This window comes from Vulpes vulpes, chromosome 2 (genome assembly GCF_048418805.1).
Source record: "Vulpes vulpes isolate BD-2025 chromosome 2, VulVul3, whole genome shotgun sequence".
Taxonomy (NCBI): Eukaryota; Metazoa; Chordata; class Mammalia; order Carnivora; family Canidae; genus Vulpes; species Vulpes vulpes.
This window is the reverse complement of record NC_132781.1, coordinates 109,104,407-109,124,382: the sequence shown is the minus strand read 5'-3', so window position 1 is coordinate 109,124,382 and position 19,976 is coordinate 109,104,407. Positions and strand designations below refer to the sequence as shown.

At 38.7% G+C, this 19,976-nt stretch overlaps 1 protein-coding gene across 2 annotated transcripts in view; it reads right to left on the bottom strand.

Annotated features, from left to right (window-relative positions):
* UPF2 (UPF2 regulator of nonsense mediated mRNA decay) overlaps positions 1–17,927 on the bottom strand; it is a 101,023-nt gene extending 83,096 nt beyond the window's left edge. The window contains exons 1-4 of one of the 2 annotated variants that reach the window (XM_026016590.2): positions 17,782–17,927; positions 12,202–12,581; positions 9,625–10,404; positions 917–1,077 (exon numbers count right to left, since the gene is read on the bottom strand). In XM_026016590.2, the coding sequence (XP_025872375.1) occupies positions 917–1,077; positions 9,625–10,404; positions 12,202–12,563 (1,303 nt within the window). In that variant the 5' untranslated portion in view covers positions 12,564–12,581; positions 17,782–17,927. The remainder of the gene's footprint in view (positions 1–916; positions 1,078–9,624; positions 10,405–12,201; positions 12,582–17,781) is intronic. The other variant, XM_072749525.1, reaches the window with a different exon arrangement.
* Between the last annotated feature and the right edge of the window lie 2,049 nt (positions 17,928–19,976).

Genomic DNA, 19,976 nt, shown 5'->3' with positions numbered 1-19,976 from the left:
CAAAATGATAAATTTACTCACAAAGCTGCAAGTTAAGCTCTAGTCCTAAATAACAATTTAAGATAATGTATCATTCAAAACAGATTCAAAGTAAAGATAAATATTAAAATATTAGAATCCCTTGGGTAGCCCAGGTGGCTGAGTGGTTTAGCTCAGGGCGTGATCCTGGAGACCCAGGATTGAATCCCACGTCAGGCTCCCTGCATGGAGCCTGCTTCTCCCTCTGCCTGTGTCTCTGCCTCTGTGTGCCTCTCATGAATAAATAAATAATATCTTTAAAAATAAATAAATAAAATAAAATATTAGAATCCCAAAGACCCAATCTATTTTATGAGAAATAAAGTGAACCTTTTCATAACCTCAAGTACGGTTTAAGACAGGCCCCTGTTGGGGGTGCCTGGGTGGCTCGGTTGGTTAAGTGTCTGACTCTTGGTTTCGGCTCAGGTCATGATCTCATGGTTGTGGGATCTATCCCCACAAAAGGCTCACTGCTCAGCACAGAGTCCGCTTGAGATTCTTAGATTCTTTCCCCCACCCTCTCCATTCCCTTATTTCTCTCCTCCTCCCTCAATCATGCTTTTGCTCACTCTCTCAAATAAAATCTTTAAAAAAAAAAAAAAAAAAAAAGAGGCCCTTATTGGATATAATTCAAAGATATCTAATATAAAAGAACTCGAGGGAATGCATCATAAGATCCTATGAGTTAATTACTGTTCTCTAGGTGCAAAGCCTTTTCCAATCATCAGAGCGTTTTAAGTAGTTGCTTTATAAAGTTACTAGGTTTTAATACTACTTCATTTTAAAAACTTTAAAGGCATGTTTAAAAACTTAAATTTACAATAATATACATCTGATAAAAATAAAGATAAGTGATGGTGTTTATTGAAAAATCACAATGTTTTTAGGGTTATCTTACCTTCTGGTGTTGGTTTGTCTTGAGGAAGATCTGGCATATTTTCATCCAAGAGGTCTGCTAGGGATTGAGAATTTGCCAGCAGCTTCTGATAGGACATAGCAAATTCCTCATACTGTTTATGTCTATCTTCACTTAGCTCCCCTTTAGAATGGAGAATACGCCTATAAATAAATGATGAAATAATCTGATAATCTCATCAAAATACATGTGATCATGTATTGTTACACTGGGAATGTTCCACAAAATTTTTATTTTATCACCTAAGCTTTTTGCACAATTTTCTTCAACTTATTTTTATTCACATTTTCAAGATGTATCTGAAAATTAAAACTGGTATGATCAAATTCACCTAAGCAATTAAATTTCAACATCAGTTCTTAAAAGAACATTAAATGTGATTAACTATGCCTGCAGAAATATAAAATATAACGATGCCACTAAATAAAAATTATTTTAATGTATTTTTTTAAAGTCATACTCCCTTCAGATACACAGTTCATCAAAAAGGTTTAACATACCTAAAAAAGTTACTGTTCAAAAACAACAGGTTATGAAATCAGTATCCTTACACTTTCACAGTGATTTGAATCAGTATTTTTTTAAAAAGCCCACATCTTCCAAACAGCCAATTCTCAGTTTACTGCACAATTACTGGTTATTTATCCATTTAAAAAATATCAATGAGTAACACACTTAAGCAAGGCCAGGCCATCTCAGGAGCAGAGAACACAACTAGTCTTCCACTCTACAAACAGGTCACTAATAGTGACCATAGTTAGAAATGTAGAACTTCTGAAAATTTTCAAAATGATTAGTGAAGTAAAAACCTTACTCTCTATACAGTCAAGATGCCTATATTTGCATCTACTTATAACTAAATATACAGAGTATAACATGTGAAATCTATAAACTTTAATGCAAATATAACATAGCTAACCAAAAGTCAATTGTAAGTTGTAAATTAAGTCATTTTCAAAATATTTAAAAGTTTTGTATTACTTGTCATTTGAGTTTTCTTATGAACAAGGAAGAAAATGAAGTGGGGTTGTTTTTTTTTTTTTTTTTTGATGATGTTATCTTCTTAAAAGTCAGAAAATAAAGTGAAAATCATGCCTAAACTTATTCATCCCTGCTTAGCTGGAATAACTTCCAAACTTTCCTATCTTACCCCATTCCTACCCACATAAGCTTTTGTTTAAATGCCGTAACATTCCAGCTAACATCTTCTATGTTAGGATTATCAGCTCCAATTACAAGCACAAGGTAGATCAATGAGTAGGTTACTATTCATTACATCCAATCTTTTTTTCAAATCCAGCCTATTAGGGATCTAAAATGAGAAATTTCCATTCATTTTCTTACGACTTAAAAGTACAATAGTATCGTTCTGTGAACAAGAACAGTTTTTTTTCTGTCTTCATTTATTCCAAAATAATCTTATAGGAAATAAGTCTTTCAGTAAGTTTTATGAATGAATTCTAAACCCAAAACATTCAAAAATACTCAACTCATTCAAGAAATGACTATAACTTTAAAGGAGTGAGCTTGTAATTAGAAGTTACATCATTTTTGAAGATAAAGACACTAAAATTAAATAAATTGCTTTATGCTCATAAGTAGGCTATTCTAAAATGTTCTGCAATGTATTTAGAAAAATTGTTAATCAATAAAAACTTATTCTATAGCAAATTATGTTAAGAATTCTATAGCAAATTATGTTAAGAGTGATAATAGTTCTAAGAGATTTGAAAACACCTACTGACTGTTAAGATACAAAATCATTTCAGTACTTGAAAAATAAATTGGAAAATATCTCAAAATAACAGAGCCTGGAACTTTTTTTCTCCAACAAGTTCTGACATTCTAGTCACCTGAAGAACATACATGCAGTTTTAGGTTATACAACATTCACTAAAGATTTATGACATATAAGTAGTAACAAAGTGATTACCATTTTATCAGAACAAAAAAAGGGAACACTTTTTCCAATATCAACCCCATTTTCAAACATTTGCCTGTGATCAATTAAAAGTGATTTAATTCTATCATAGTTCCCTTTGTATGTATTCCAGTTTCTTTCTAGTCATCCTGGAACCAATTTAAAATTCTGAAGCTCCAGAGGTAACTCCTTATTCTCCCCCAAATCTCAAACCCATGATCAAGTTTTCTAACTGCTTAACTTACACGTTCTTAGGTTACGACCTAGTGAGAACAGTCCTCAGGAAAAAAGGTTAGATTTTTGGTAGACTTATTTTCTAATCATATCTTACACTAAATACTTAGCAAGCAGGACTAGATACCAATGAAATAGCATTGGAAGAGTTCTATCATACACAAAACTTATGCAGTCCTACATATTTTCCTTGACCATTTATTTAATATATTTACTAAACATCAGACTAAACACATAGCATCTAGTAAGACTATAGATTTTAAGCAGAGAAATAAATGCATCTTAAGTACCTAAACATTCAAAATCCCTAGAATCATTCAGAGGTATTCATCAAATTAAAATGAAACATTTTTTAATGAACATATTATATATGGCAGTTTTTTATGTTTATGAAGCCCACTGGAAAAAGATTTTCAGTTTGATTAACTTTTTTAGAAGACCTGTATGAGGGAACTAAACATTAAGCAGCACATTTGACCAAAGTACCTATCCTATTTGGTATATATCTCATCAAATTTCTTATGAGAAAAAAATATATATATATCTTATGAGAATTCCATAGGAATATATCACTATGCAAAATCAAGCTGAATATGATTTATCACATATAATTTTAAATTACAATCTCTTCAGAAACACATACATTCAGAAAGTTGAACAGAAGACATTCTTTTTGAGACTGTCATAAATTAGAGGTTAGCAAACTATTTCTGCAAAGGGGCCAGATATAAATATTTTAGGCTCTAAAGACCATACGTTCTTTGTTGCAACTACTCAATGCTGCTATGATACAAAAGCAGCCAAGACAATACATAAACAAATGAGCATGACCATGTTCCAATAAAGCTTTATTTATGGACACTGAAATTTGAACTCATATAATTTTAGTATTTCACAAAATATTCCTCTTTTGATTTTTTTCCAATCATCTAAAAAAGTTAAGACCATTCTTATTCTTAGCTCACAAGCTTTATAAAAAGTAGTGGTGGGTCTATCTGACCTGCAGGCCATAGTTTGCCAATCCTTGTCATAATTAGAGTTCACTGAATCAGTATCATTGTTAAATGATTATGAATAAGTACATTCCCTCTCATGACATCACTGTAAAATAGTGAGTTACTGGCATCATTTTAAAATTATGAAAAGTAAAAAAAAAAAAAAAAAAAAAAAAAAAAAAAATTATGAAAAGTAAGCAATGAAAACAAAATTAATTCCAAATCTTACTCATTATAATAAAAATACAAGGTAGCAGACCTCCTTTATCCAATGTTGAGCTACCACTATCTAGAAGCAATCCTAAGGTACATCAATCTTTGATTTCTAGTGTTTTTTATATTACTAATTCAATATTCTAAAACTGACAGAAAATATCAAATAATCCATTCTGGAATTGAGTATTCTATCTCATAAGAAAAGTCATAAATGCCTCAAAAAATTCTAGTATTAAGAGACATATTTTTTGTTTTCTTTTCTAATTGTTATTATTGCTTGTTATTTTGTATATTGTTTATTGTTGTTTTGCATTATTTTAAAGATGAAATTTTTAAATAAGCTATCAAAATTTAAGAAATTTAACATACTCATTTTCAAAATCATAAAAAAAACACAAGAGAAATTCTTATCAAATCTTTCTGAGGGATTAAGCAGGCAACATATTACAAGTAATAACCAACATTTACTAAATACTTAAAATGAGTCAGATACTTTTTATTTTTATTTTTATTTATTTATGATAGTCACACAGAGAGAGAGAGAGAGAGGCAGAGACACAGGCAGAGGCAGAAGCAGGCTCCATGCACTGGGAGCCGGACGTGGGATTTGATCCCGGGTCTCCAGGATCGCGCCCTGAGCCAAAGGCAAGCGCTAAACCACTGCGCCTCCCAGGGATCCCGAGCCAGATACTTTAAATGCTTTTACACATGAATTCACTATATCGTTTACCTTTATCTCAGAGGTAGAGTACTACTGTTATTCCATTTTACAGAAAAGAAAGCTGAAGTACAAAGATGTGAGATAACTTCCCACGAGTTACAGATCTGAGTAAATAATGGATCAGAGATTTGAACCTAAATAGCTGGCTCCAGAGCCCATGCTCACAGCTACTGCACTATACTGCCTCTCAAAATTATCCACTTGGTACCTTATACTGAAATTATAATGTCTCTCAAACGATGTATCAAAGGCAAGCCTTCTCAAACTGGGGTGTTTATTTTATATTCTTTTGGGTCCTTGTGTTTGGATCTGACTCGGTAAGCACTAAGTGGCTAAGTTGTTTACTAGACACTTTAAAATCAAGTACAAGTACTAAATGCAGAAGAAGATGACTAATATGAATGTTGTGAAAAATACAGTATGAAGAGATAAGAACTGGATCTGTCACCTGCTATATAAATCACAATGGGCAAGCTCTTTAATCCCTAAATCTATCACTTTCAAGATAGAGGTACTATGAGGATCAATTAAGATCAAACAAGTGATATACTTCATCAATGTACAACAGTATTTTCATGAGGGAAAAAAAAAATGCCATAGCCCACTGGAAAAAAGGCAAAAACTTCAATGCCAAATATTATTTGGTCTTGTATTAGCCAAATTAAAAAAGAAAAAAAAATCTTGGCAAGAGCACAGAAAATCCATTTTAGATTTAGAACACATAGCCAAAATCTCGAAACAATAATCATGAAGCAAACTTAGGAAAAACACTAGGTTTACTTTTCGTAATTCACCACTACTGAAAAAGAGAAACTTTTGCCACCACTCTTACCAGTTAGGAAGGAACTGACGCTTCAAAATTATCCAAACAATAACTGACTTAATATATGAATTCATGATTTCCCTACTACAAGAAACAAATTCTATTACATAATTAAGTTATACATAATAAAAATTAAATCACTTCTTCAATCTTTATTAAATGCCAAAATAGAGTAGGTAATATTACCTCTATGAGTAATATCTCATAGTACAAAGCATTTTAAGTATAAAGAGAGCTGAACGTTATAAAAGCAAAACCTACCAAGTAAAGCTATTAACTCTAAACTAGCAGATGTTACTAGATATTTTTAAATGTGTAAATGTTAATTGTAACTCCCCAGGATCAATCACTTAAACCAAAATGCACTTTTAAAATTCTCTGAAGTACAAAAAGCTTTTAAGTGCAAATTTATTAGAATTCATCAAACCCTAGGGTCAATTGTATCACTTGCTTATAATTATTTACTTGCTTATAATTTTAAATTCCCCAGGGGCTTTGAAACAGAACTAGCTATCTAATACCTATAGTATCAGCCCAGATAACATGAGAAAAGAACAGCTAAGACTCAACAGGTCTTACGCAGTCACGGTCTTCATTCACTCATTCATTAGTGTCTAAGAAAATACCAGAGATTTTATTCTATTTTTTAAATTGGTTGCAAGAATTCTTAACTATAGACATTAATGAGTATAGACAGACTTCACAACTTCTATGAATAGTGCCATCTCCCAAGTTAATTAAAATGACCAAAAGCATTTGGAATTCATAGACTGAAAATAGAATGTATTTTTTAAAAAATTATTAAAGATACCAAATAAAGTCTTAAAGTAATTTAACTACATGAGTCTTAAAAAGCCCCTAGTTCGGCACTTAGATTTCCAGCCATCACCATGCCTGGAAGAAACCTTACTGGGAAAAACTATTGTCCATGAATGTTCCCATGATGTAGAATAACCTCAAAACTCTGACTAGAAGGGGAAACTTTAGGAAATTGGTCATTTTAACAGTACACTGTACTATACTAATACTAGGCCAAGGGAGTCTGCACTAATCCATTCCTCTTGTCTTCTTGGTCAGTAGGTATTCAAATCTACATTATAGAACCTGCTCAATTTGAAGCTATCCTAAAACATGAGTTATTTATTAAGCTATATCCCAATTATTTTCTATATTGTGATTAAGATTTTTCCACCTTCCAAATTACTATATCTAAGTAGATAGTATTCCATGATAAAATGACTGCTAAATGCTAAGGTCAATTTATACTAGGTAAATAACCTCCTCTAATACCACAGGTTAACAGTTCCATATTTAAATGAATAGAGTTACTAGGGAAAGCCACAAAACCATGCTCTTAACACTATACCCTGTTCAAAATTTTCATGGTGACTTGAATAATGTGACTAAAAAAACAGGTCTGCTTATCAAAGCTGAATGTGACCAGCAGGTAAGTACATACCAATACATACAGCAGATAATAACATAAACAATGTTTAAAATTGTCATTAGGATATAGTAATATGCCAAAAACATCTAAATAAAGTTAGAAGAGGTAAGTCTGCATTCAGGTTTAAAAGATTATTTCCACTAGTTCAAGGTGAAGAACTGGTTTGGCAGCAGTTCATTTGAGAAATTAAGTGTATGTAAGTCCCACAGTCAAAAGAATGACAAGGCAGCTAGAAAAAGTAATGGAATTTGGGGTTACAAGCAGGAAAAAATGCATCCAAAACGAATGCCCTAAGGATAGTCGTGTGGAAATCATGGAACTGAAGGAACAGGAGGTATTTAGCCATGAGAAGATGAAAGGGAAAAATCCTGGCAGTCCGCAAATATTTGAGATATTATCATGGGTATGAAAGAGGAGACATGTCCCATGTCAGTGTTTCTCAAACTATTTCTCAAACTAATAAAGGTATTTCTCAAACTAATAAGGGAATTCCTTTTTCCTAATCATTGCAGACAGTTTTATAAAATAAAGTAACAATATCCAAGACTATGGAAAACTGCTATAAAGGTGTCTTAAATGCTTTGTCTATTCCTATACTTAATTCATTGTGGGTAGGTAAACAGTTCATGGACCCTCACTTTAAGCAGCTTTATTCCACTGGTACAAGAAAGAAAGTAAATCAAAAGGAATCAAATTTCAGCTTGAATTCCTTGTAAGTAGGTGTGCCCAACACTGGAATGGTGCTTTCAAAGGAAGAATACTTTATCTGTCAGATAATCTAGAAAAAGGACTCCTACACTGGAAAGGTGATTGGATTAAATCACTGTAGACTCTAACCTCTAAGCTTCCCTGAGGCCAATCAGAAGTAAACACACATACAAAACCCTTAAAAAGTAATCAAAGCATACTTACAAAATCAATGTGAGGCATCAGGAAGAACATAAGGGAAAAAGAAAAGGAGTAGGAAAATGACAAAATACTATGTATGTCATAATTAAGAAACCTTAAAGATGTAAGAATTAATAGAGGGCCACTATTTTCTTTTTTTTTCTTTCTTTTTTTTCTTTTTAAACTCACTATTGACTATTATATATAATACATCCTGACTATATATAAATACACCCTGAAGTGGCCTAGTCAAAGTTTAAACAGTGCTCACTATTTAAAAGCACAAAACAAAGATTTTTTTTTTTAATTATTTTTAAAGAAACCTTGAGGAACACCATTGCCACCTTAAACTCTCACCTTTTGAGTGACCCTCAACCACCATGGCTTAGTCAAACAGTTGGTGCACCTATCTTGATGCAGACCTAACCGCACTACTACAGTCTTCACTTCTAGTTAAGTTCATCACCTTCCGGTGGTAACTACTTAAAATCAGTAGGTCCTGCAGGTTTATGAAAATAGACAAATGTACTCTCCCATACTAATTCTTGAAAATAGCAATTTCAGACTCCTAACCATGTACTTTAAATAGGTACTAGGTACTTGGCCAAAGGCTATTGCTTTATTGCTATATCCTTTCTGTACTCCCTCAGCCCTCCTCCAAATCCACCCTCCATAAAAGCAGACCTAATGCTTACCAACTACATCAACTTCTAGCTTGTTGATGCCTCCTAGAAACAGAGGCTACACAGTAGTATCTTGTAACAAGGTGGCCCTCAATCAGGTACCCTTTACTAATTACCACTGGTAAAGGTGCATACATTATTCCTCAATCAGGTACCCTTTACTAATTACCACTGGTAAAGGTGCATACATTATTCCTTAAAACTTTAAACAGTTGTTCCCAGGAGAGAGACTCCTGGAAATGCACTTTACATGGTAGCATTTAAGAAATTTTTTTTCACCTCTGATTTGTTGCAGTTTTCTTAATTTCTGATCTTAAATACCACTAATAATGACTCATTTTCTAAGAATATCAACAGTGACATCAATAAATTAAGATACAAAACAATGAAAGCAAACCTGCTATAGAGAGGACACAACAAACCACACCAAAATAATGGCAGTAAGTTAAAGTGACAGAAAAAGAAAATTTATCCCTCAACATTAAGGAGTTTTTAAATTATAGGAACAAAACACATCCACAAAGTAAAAATCACCATATACTTGCCAGGTTTCTTCTAAATTCAGAAACAAAATCTATCATAGACTCCCATTTAAATATGAGTACTTAGACTGGTACACTTTGAAATTCTCCTGGAAATGTTAAGAAATCACCTGCAATGAGCCCTTTTCCACATGTTCTTTCAGTGGCCTGAAGACTTTAAAAACTTTTAAGTATGAGCTCCAAAATAAATTCTCAATTCTGAGAAATATTTGAAAATCACCTGTTTTGTCTCTCAGTATTCTGAAGCTCCCTGTGGTCCCTTTTCAGGTGTTTGGTCAAAGATGTAAAGTATTCTTTTAAAAGATTCTGGAAAGGTTGTTGTTTCTCTGGACTAATTATCTCACTAGGAGGAAAACTCAAATTAAACTTCTCTGCAGCACTCTTCACTTTCCGTGGCACAAGCCCAGCAATATCATCTCCACAGTGTCGACAAAAACTAATCACCACAGAAACATGAGTATGGGATTCCCGGTCAGCATTAATAATATTTTTTAGCTGTTCATAGATTAAGGAAAGACCTTCCTTGTCAGTGAAAATCCCAACTATTGTCAACTCTGCAATGAAACGCAAATCAGTTCTTAACTTGGTAATGTTAGGGGTTTTCTCTTCTTTCCTTGCTTCAAAATGTTTTTTCCAAACCTGAAGAAGTGATGGAGCAAAGTCGGCATAACGCTGGTGAAAGAGAGAGCACAAGTGCACAGCACAGTTCACATCAGATATTTTTAGCTTTGCTTCCACAATAGAAGCTACGGCTTCCGCAATGTATTTGCTTAAATTCAGGCCATTAAAATCATGGGACAAGGAGTCTCTCTGTTGTTCGGTAATAGTTTTTAGTTTCTTGACAAAAGCAGTATTTTTCTTCAAACTTGAGTCTAGTCGGCTAAAGAAATTTTCCTCTGGTCGGTTGTCTGGAGCATTTTGGTTTTTGCTACGAAGTTCCTTCCTTAACTGATGTCGTTCCCAGGCTTCCTGATGAAGCTGAAGGGATTCCTCTTTCTCTCTATATAAAAAACAAATAAGTAAATAAAATACTTTGCATATTTTGTAGAATCACTGACCAATTTCAAGAGTGAAAGACAATGAAAGCGTAATCATAAACATCAGCATCTCAAACCAAGCAAAACATGCAAAAGGCCCTTTACCTACTTTTAACTTTTAAGTTTTTTTTTTTTCAACTCATGGCCCTGAGATTAAGACCTAAACAAGAGACAGACACCTAACAGACTGAGCCACCCAGGCATCCCTTTAAGATTTTGTTTTTAAGGGATACCTGGGTGGTTCAGTGGTTGAGCATCTGCCTTTGGCTCAGGACGTGGTCCTGAAGTCCCGGGATCTAATCCCACACTGGGCTCCCCTGGAGGAGCCTGCTTCTCCCTCTGCCTAAGTCTGTGTCTCTCATGAATAAATAAATAAAATCTTAAAAAAGAAAAAAAAAGAACTCACAATCCTGAGATCAGAAGTTGCACACTGTACTGACTGAGCAGGTCAGGCACCTTTTCCAACTTTTAAAAACATTTTATTGACTTAAGATAATGAGAACCTAGAACACTGAAAATACCAAATGTGGCAGAATGGATGATTCTTAATAACTAGAGTAAAAATCATTCTGCCAACTGGTAAACTAAATAGATAAAATACTTTGTCAACTCTACCTCAATAAAGCTGCAAAAATAAACAAATTAAACACATGATGTATAATACGAAAAATATAAATTAATATGCCCAGGAAGGTGTAAAACCTAGAACAGGTAAAAGCACTGGGAATATAGAAAAAGAACTGTCCACAAAAAATACTTTAAAGTATTCTTTAAATACTTTAAAATTTAAATTAAAAATTAATCTCTTAAAGTATTCTTTAAATACTAAATAATACACTATTTAAAGAATAATGTTTATTAAAAAATAATAAGGGGATCCCTGGGTGGCTCAGCAGTTTAGCACCTGCCTTTGGCCCAGGGTGTGATCCTGGAGCCCTGGGATCAAGTCCCACATCAGGCTCCCTGCATGGAGCCTGCCTCTCCCTCTCTCTCTCTGTGTCTCTCATTAATAAATAAAATCTTTTAAAATAATAATAATAAAATAAAGAGTAATGTTTATAAAAGAATGCATTAAAAATGTTTTGGTATGTTAAGTACCACTCTTCCATACTTCAGCATTAGCCAAACCTCTAATAAAGTACCTTTCTCAGTTTTGTCTTAAAATTCAAGTGTAATTGGGGCGGCTGGGTGGCTCAGTCAGTTAAGACTCTACCTTCATCTCAGGTCACAATCCCAGGATCCTGGGATGGAGCCCCACATTGGGCTCTCTGGCTCAGCAGCAAGCCTGCTTATCCCTCTCCCTCTGTCTCCCTCTCTGCCTACTTGGGCACTCGCTTGCTCACCTGCTCTCGGTCAGATAAATATAATCCTTAAAAAAAAAAAAAAAAAAAAAGTTGAGTGTAATTAAGAAAATTTGGAACCAGGGATGCCTGGGTGGCTCAGTGGTTTAACGCCGCCTTCAGCCTAGGGCCGGATCCTGGAGACCCGGGATCAAGTCCCAGTCGGGCTCCCTGCATGGAGCCTGCTTCTCCCTCTGCCTGTGTCTCTGCCTCTCTCTTTGCATCTCTCATGAATAAATAAATAAATTCTTTTAAAAAGCATGGTGCTCTAGTCACTGAAAGTAATAGAACAAGTAACTGAAGATACTCCCAACTCTCTTGGAATTGGACCTCAGCAGTCTGATTTCAAATCACCATTGCTTCCCTAACATTTCAATCTCCCCATTCCTTCATATCAACAAATAAAATAAATGTTCTTACTTCAACTGGGCAGCTTCTTCTTCTTGCTGACGTTTTGCCTGCTCTTCTTGCTTCTTTTTCTCTTCCTCTTCATGTTTCTTTTTTTCTTCTTCCTCTTTTTTCTTTAATTCTTCCTCCGCCTTCACCTTTTCTTCTTCTTTTTTCTTTCGTTCCTTGTCTTCTTTTTTTCTCTTATCTTCTTCCAGTTTCTTCTTTTTATCTTCAGGGACCTTAATAATCTCCTTCTTGGCAGTAAGCTTGATCTCGTCTTTTGGTTTCTCCCTGCTACTTACTGGCCGCCTTTCACTGCAGTCTTTTTCCTTGTTGTTTAGTAAAGTTTCTTTTTCTTCCATACTTGCTGGCTTTTTACGCTCAGCTGGCATTATGTTACCCAGAACAATCTGTAAAGTAAAAGAATGTCAGTATTCTTTGTAGTATTGTAAATCCAGTGACTTTTTAGTAATGTGACACTTTTTTAAACAGAACATATTAATGTAATGTTGTGAAAGATTAAATAAACGCATGTAAAATGAACACTATTTCTGCAATAAAATAATTTCTTGGTCACATTCCACATTCTATCATAGTTAGTTATGCTTTGCCTTAAGTACTTTTTTACTTTTTATTAAGGAAATACTCAAACACACAAATGAAAGTAGAGAGCACACTATAACCAACCTCCCTATACTCATTGCCCAAATTCAACCATTATCAACTACAAAACAACACTTAATCATAAACACTTCAGTATGTATCTGAGAATATTTTCAATTGGTTTTAATCCCAACAGTTCACATCCATTAGGAGAGGCTGGTGACATTATTTCCTACAATCTGGAACAGAAATTATTTAAGTTGGTACAAAAATGAGCTCTTGCCTCCTACAAATAGACACAGAAGATACAAACTTCACATCATCGTTCTAACCTTATCAAACTTTCAAATACAGAAAGCTTCAGCTATCTCAAATTAAATTAAACTTTAGTCTTTTCATTAGTTTTAGTCAAAATTAGTCTATAACATAATGATGATTCTAAAATCTGTATATTCTGTCTATGTCTGCCAATACAGTAGCCACCAGCTCAGGGTTTCTCAGCCTCAGCACTATTACCATTTCAGGCAAGATAATTTTTTTGGGGGGGGGGGGGTTGCTGGGGGAGTGATGTTGACACGATTTTGTGCACTATGTGTTTAGCAGCATCCCTGCCTTCTCTACTAAGGACGTGCCAGCAGGATCTCCCCAGTTTTGACAACCAAAAATCACTCAAGATATTGCCAAACGTTGCCTGGGGACAAAACCACCACCAGCTGAAAACCACGGCACTAGCCACATGTAGCTACTTAGCTACAGGAAAATTAATTAAAAAGTTTGAAATTTCGTTCTTCAGTCACTATCCCTATTTCAAGTGCTCAATTTCACATGACTAGTGTCAACCGCATCAGACAGTGCAGATACAGAACATTTTAATTATCACAGGACGTTCTATTGGATAACATTAGGTCTATAGTACAGGCTCTATACAGTTAACTGGAAATCAACTGTGGAACCAAAAAAACTGTATTTCCCAGCAAAATTCAGCATTTTTCTTTCCTAGAAATAAATTTCTCTACTCAGAACTAGTGTTCTAATATAATTTCTTTTATGGACAGTACTTCATGTTTTAGGCCCTAAATCATTTGAAAGCCGTATATGAGAAAATCAAAATACCTTCTATGTAAGAAATACAGAATTAACTTAAACTTCCTTCTTTATTAAAAGCTAAAGATATACACACTATTCTCAATTATTTTCAAATATAGATTTTAAGTTATAGCAGTAAAAACTAGGTTAGCAAACAAAATATTTGCAAAAATAACTATTCTATAAACACACAATGCATTTATTTCAGCACTCCAATAAATTATCAAAGAAAGAAAACCTAGGCCAGTAGAAGCACTTTAAGTAACTTTTGGAGGCACAAGCAACATTCCGTATCTTCTCCCAACCACTTCTTCCTTTCCCTTTTACTCTTTCACTCTGATTCTATATCACGTCCACATTCTATGCATTTATTTTAACAATAACACCCAAAGGCTTCAGTTAACCTCAATGGCAAAACTCAAGAAAAAAAAGCTGTTAATCCTGTTTAAGCAACCATTATAACATGAAAGAGCATAACTACTACTTATTTGCTGGCAAAGCAGTGTTAACATTTATGTTATCTGTCAGCTTCAAAGACCCACCTTAATGTGAAAAAAGACATGCCCTAAAGCAAGTAAATTTTTAAAAGAAAATACTCATAGCCACCACTCACTGGCCTCACAGTAAACATCTCACGTACATTATCTCATTTAATACTAAAATCTTTATGAGATGAGTATTATCTTCCCTATTTTATAAATGAGTAAACTGAGACTTGACCAAGTAACTTGACTAAGGCTTCCACAGCTGGTGACAGAGCTGGAATTGGAACCCATACTCTCACCTAAAGTTAATAAGAACTTTGAGAGTACCAAACTGTGAAGTGAAAGACCTGATCTTAGATACCACAACAAATCACAGAATTACGTATCTGAATAGAAAGAATCCCTGATAATGGCTAAGCAGTTTTTATATTACTTTTCTAAATTTCGGCATATACTAGTTAAAACATATGGGGATAAGATTATTTCTAACATAATAATACAATCTTTCTTAGGGATATTTGTCATTATGTGCAAAACATAATACTCTATATAGAGAGTTGGTATTTTCTGAAGTTTATCAATAAGCAACACTTCAGTGATACAAGAACTACAGAAAATAAAAAGAATGGCAAAAAAATTTGACAGTTAATGTCTCATTTGTGAAGGTAGTATTAGAAGTTCTATGAAAACATTTATAAATTCACTTGGAATCTGACAAATTTCATAAAGTATCATGTATTAGCTTAACAGAGCCTCCTAGACTTTTGTGACTCTGTACAGTGTTCATTTCTTCAATACCTACTGTGTCAAACTGTAGTAGGCACTCATGAATTGATCCTGCTCTAGAACACAAAGAAACAGATTCCCAATAAAACCCTTAAAATCTTTGGATATATTCTTTCAATCACTTCATCCTTGTATTAAAAACATATCCAAAGTACACTTCGAACTAAGTTTCAGTGAACAAAAAATATGACAGAAATGTAAAGGTTCATGTAAAGACTAGCAATGCAACATGTGAAAACAACATAGGTTTTGAACTCAGACTTTTAAGTTTGCATCCCAAGTCTTCATCCTGCTAGCCGTGGGAACTTGGACAACTTAACTTCTCTGAGTCTATTCATCAATAAAATGGAGAAATTGCTACTCTTACAGAATTCTTAAACTACTAACATTGAAGGAAGCATCAAGGCAGCACTCAACAGGGACACCTGGGTGGCTCAGTGGTTGAGCTAGGGCCTTCAGCTCAGGATGTGATCCCAGGGGTTGGGCTCCCCACAGGGAGCCTGCTTCTCCCTCTGCGGGTCTCTGCCTCTCATGAATAAATAATTTTTTTTAAGGCATTCAAGGGACGCCTGGGTGGCTCAGGGGTTGAGCATTTGCCTTTGGCTCAGGGCGTGATCCTGGAGTCCTGGCATCTAGTCCCACATGGGGCTGGCTCCCTGTGAAGAGCCTACTTCTCCCTCTGCCTGTGTCTCTGCCTCTCTGTCTCTAATGAATGAATAAATAAAATCCTTTAAAAAAAAAGGGGGGGGGGATTCAATTAATGTCTATTGTTTCACACAGAGCACTGGAAAGTTCTTTGGAAGGTGAGATTTTTTTTTTTTAAGAATTAGGCCTACTAGACTTTACTCCAATTCTCAATTTTTACATTGACATGGCAGCAGAACGGTGACTCACCCCATTACGCCAGTTTAATCGTTGGTTGGGTCAAGGCTCACTGTCCAGTGCTCTTATCCACTATCTACCCTGACTCAAGATTTTAAAAGCCAAACAAAATATACAAACAACCTAATTTAGACCCATATGCATGTATATGTGCCGTCAATGAAACTATTTAGTAGTGAAATGCTAACATTTCTTTGAATCCCTCTGACAGTCCCTGCTTGAATACACAACCAAATATTTCACCTGAACGGCTTCAAGAAGTTTTTCAAGTGAAAACCACAGTTTCAAACAGATTCTTGCCTCACAATAACCCAAGATAAATCATTAGTGATCTTTTTTTTTTTTTTTATCGGAATATCATTAAGCCCTTACAAATGACTTTACTGAGTCCCTTAAAAGGAAGCCACGTCTTTAAAACCACCTTCCTTCCTATAGTGCCCTGGCCGGTGGACTGGATAATCTGGTTTTCGGAAGAGACTGTGAAAAGCCCAAAAGAAAGTAAAACTACTTTCTTGGTAAAACGAGGAGGTACCAGCGGAGCGCACCGAGGGGGGCAGAATGCAGAGAAAAAGGGGGGTGTCTCCCTCATCAAAGATACTCCTTTACCGAAGTACCATATGGACTGTATGAAATCACAATCAGAAATGCTCTGAAAACGCCCCAGAGGAAGACAATGCCGGTTCACCTTGTAGTTCTGTGTCACTCAAAACGTCCTGAGGGCAGAACCGCACCGGGGCATTATCTCTCCACACCCCCCCCGCCCACCCCCCAACGCTGGCTTTACCCAAAGGAAAAAAAAAAGTGTTGAAAACCAAAGACCCACGGAAAGTTTCCTTACACATTTCACCACAGTTCAGAACTGGCTCTCTCTCGACGAGCTGTGGTATCTTTCAGAGACGCCTGAAAACTACGGTCAACGAGAAGGGTGAGCGGCGCCGGGGCTGCTCCGGTCGCGGGTCCTGGCGGGGCAGGAGGGCGGCTGGTCCGGGTCGGCGGGGAGCCCCAGCTCGCCAGCCCGACGACCCTGGCCTCCGCGCCCAAGCGCTCAGCAGGGGCAGCGCCGGGGACCGAGGCACCGCGAGGGAGCCTCAGCCCGTGGGAGACTTCGGGGCAAGCGGACCCAGCGCAGCGCCCCCCGCCCCAAGCCCCTTCCCCCGCACACGCATCTCCCACAACCCCCTGCTCCGGCGGCACCCCCCGGCCCGCACTCGCGCCCCCGTCCCCGGGGGCCCCCGCGGTCACCTTCGCCGACCATCGTCGCCCCGACGCCAACTTCTCCCCCTCACGCTCCGCACCCGCCCGACGCCCAGACGCCCCGGCTGGGCTCCCGGCTCCACATCCTCCCACGCGCGCGCGCCCTCCCCACCTCCTCGCCGTCGCGTCCCTCCGGCTCCCGGGAGCCTTCCCGCAGCTCCCTCGCTCGACTGCACACCTCCGCCCCGCCACAGCGGCTTCAGCCCCGAGGCCCAGCCCGGGCGTGGAGGGGCGGGGAGGACACCCCCGCACCCCGCACCCCCCCGCCCGCCGCGGCCGCCCCTCACGTCTGCCCCGGGCCGGGGGCGCCCGCCGTGACGGGAGCCTCCGGGAGAGGGGTCTGAGGAGGACGCCGCCGGAGCTGCGGTCCGTCTGCTGCTCGCCGCCCCCGGAGCGCTGAGGTGCCGAGTCGCCTCTCGGGTCCCTCGGGGAGCAGGAGTCCAGGCCGGTGCCCCCCAGCCCCGCTCCCTCCCGACGGTCGGAGCCGAGGCGAAGGAGGCTCCCCGGGACTCACCTCGAGCCTGTTGTCAACATTAGCCCCGGGTTTCCCAGCACCAACTCCAGCGCTCGGGCTCTCCCCTCCCCTCCCCCCACCTAGCTCGCAGCCGAGGGCCCGCCTTCCCTCAGCTCCCCCTCCTCCCTCCGCCCGCCGGCCCTCCCGCCCGCCACTCACCAGCGCGGCCGGGCTGCGAGTGGGGGCGGGGCGGAGGGAGGAGGAAAAGGGAAAGCTGTCCGGCCACGTGCCGGATCCAAAGCCGGCCGCGTCTCCCTTCCTCCGGCGTTTCGGTGCGCTGAGGCTTCACTCTGCGGCGCGGACCGCGACCACACGCCCAGACAGTGCCACGCACGCACAGCGGCTTGCTGCGGATCGTCCGCCGGGCGACAGGAGCGAGATTTCCAGACAGGCAGTGAACAGGGCAGCCACAACCAGCGCCTCCAGCCAGGTCCCCGGCGGAGGGGCGGAGCGTTCCAAGGCCCGAAGGCAGGAAGTGGATTGGTCGCCAGGAAAGGGAAAGCGCCTGAATTGGAGATGCGCAGGCGCAGGCACTTCGGGCGAGGGGGGGAGGGGAGCGGGGGGGGGGGAGACGCTAGAATGGGGCGGGGCGGAGCTAACAGGAGGTGAGGAAGGGCGGTGGAACGGTAGGAGAATTACGGAGCGCCGTTGGGGACACGTTTGGCCACGTGATTCTCGGGGGAGTTTCCTGGAGCGAACGTCAGGGAAAGGTCTAAGAAGGGAAAGTTTGATTGGACTAATTCGAGGGGTGAGGTTGGAGATTTGGGGAGTTGGAAACCCGAGAAGTTGAAGAATATGGCTGGTGGGGAAAGTAGAAGTTGGTTAGGAATGAGTCTAGATTTAAGAGTGCCGTCGAGTTTCCGAAAGTCCCGTTTGGGGAGGAATGGGGGGCGGGGGGGGGGGGGGGGATTTCCAGAAGCATTTTTTTTTTTTTTTTCAGGTGTCGGACGTCAAAAACGACCCAGGGTGCAGAAGGAGAAAGGTTTTCCTCGACGGATCCTGGAAAGCGCTCTGTCCTAGCAAGCCAGTTTCAGAGACTGAAATGGAATGACTTCCCCGAGTTATTAAATGTGATCACTCGTTTAAAAAACAAAAACAAAAACAACAACAAACAAACAAAATCAAAAAGTTGGCCCAGTCGTCATTTCTTCGCTTTGCGAAACAAAGTCAACCTTCCAAAAGGGGCATCAGCTTCTCCACACAACTTCACTCCTTAAATTGCTGAGGTTTGTGTATCTGGCCTGCAATTTTTTTTTTTTTTTTTCTTACCAAAACTGCTTGGATCTGCTGCTAACGTGATCTCGCTGGTCGGCTTTGTTCAGGACTCAAAGGGGCAAAGGTGCAAAACTGGACTTGATGCTGGAGTGACGCGTGTCGCGCCCCCCGCCCCACGTGTGAGCCCACAAAATGAGCTGCTATCAACCGCAAATACTTGAGGCCGGTCTAGGTTCACTTGTATTCAGCTTTTGCCCATTTGCCTCTATTTGCAGTTCTGATTTCCATTTATTATTAGCTTGAACATCGCCTTCACAAATTCAGTGTTGTTTCCTGTACTTTGCTTTCTACCCACCCCCCCACCCCCCAAACACTACTGGTAGGTCAATCGTGAAAAGACTAGCAAGAGAGAAAGGCAAACACCGCTAATATGTACCACTGATAAGCAATTAGCAGAGGAACACCTGGGTGGCTCAGTCGGTTAAGCATTCTTTTTTTTTCTTTTTTTAAGATTTTATTTGTTTATTCATAGAGACAGAGGCAGAGACACAGGCAGAGGGAGAAGCAAGCTCCATGCATGGAGCCCAACGTGGGACTCGGTCCCAGGCCTCCAGGGTCAGGCCCTGGGCTGAAGGCAGGGGCTCAACCGCTGAGCCACCCTGGCTGCCCTCTGTTAAGCATTCTGTTCTTCGTTGACGCTCAGAGCTGGATCTCAGGGTTGTGAGTCCACGCCCTGTGCTGGGCTCCATGCTAGGTGTGAGGCCTACATAAAAACAGACACAAAATCATCACGAGAGAACTGTACCAAACCACCATACTGGAGAAGGCCACCCCGTTCTTTTCAAAAGTTATTTTACTCACAAAAAAAAAAAATAAAAAAGTTATTTTTCTCATTTTGTCTGGCTACCTTAAGAAAATTGATCTCTATGCTGTTAATAAATATATGTACGTATTCAAGTCGATCTTTGCCTTTCATGAGG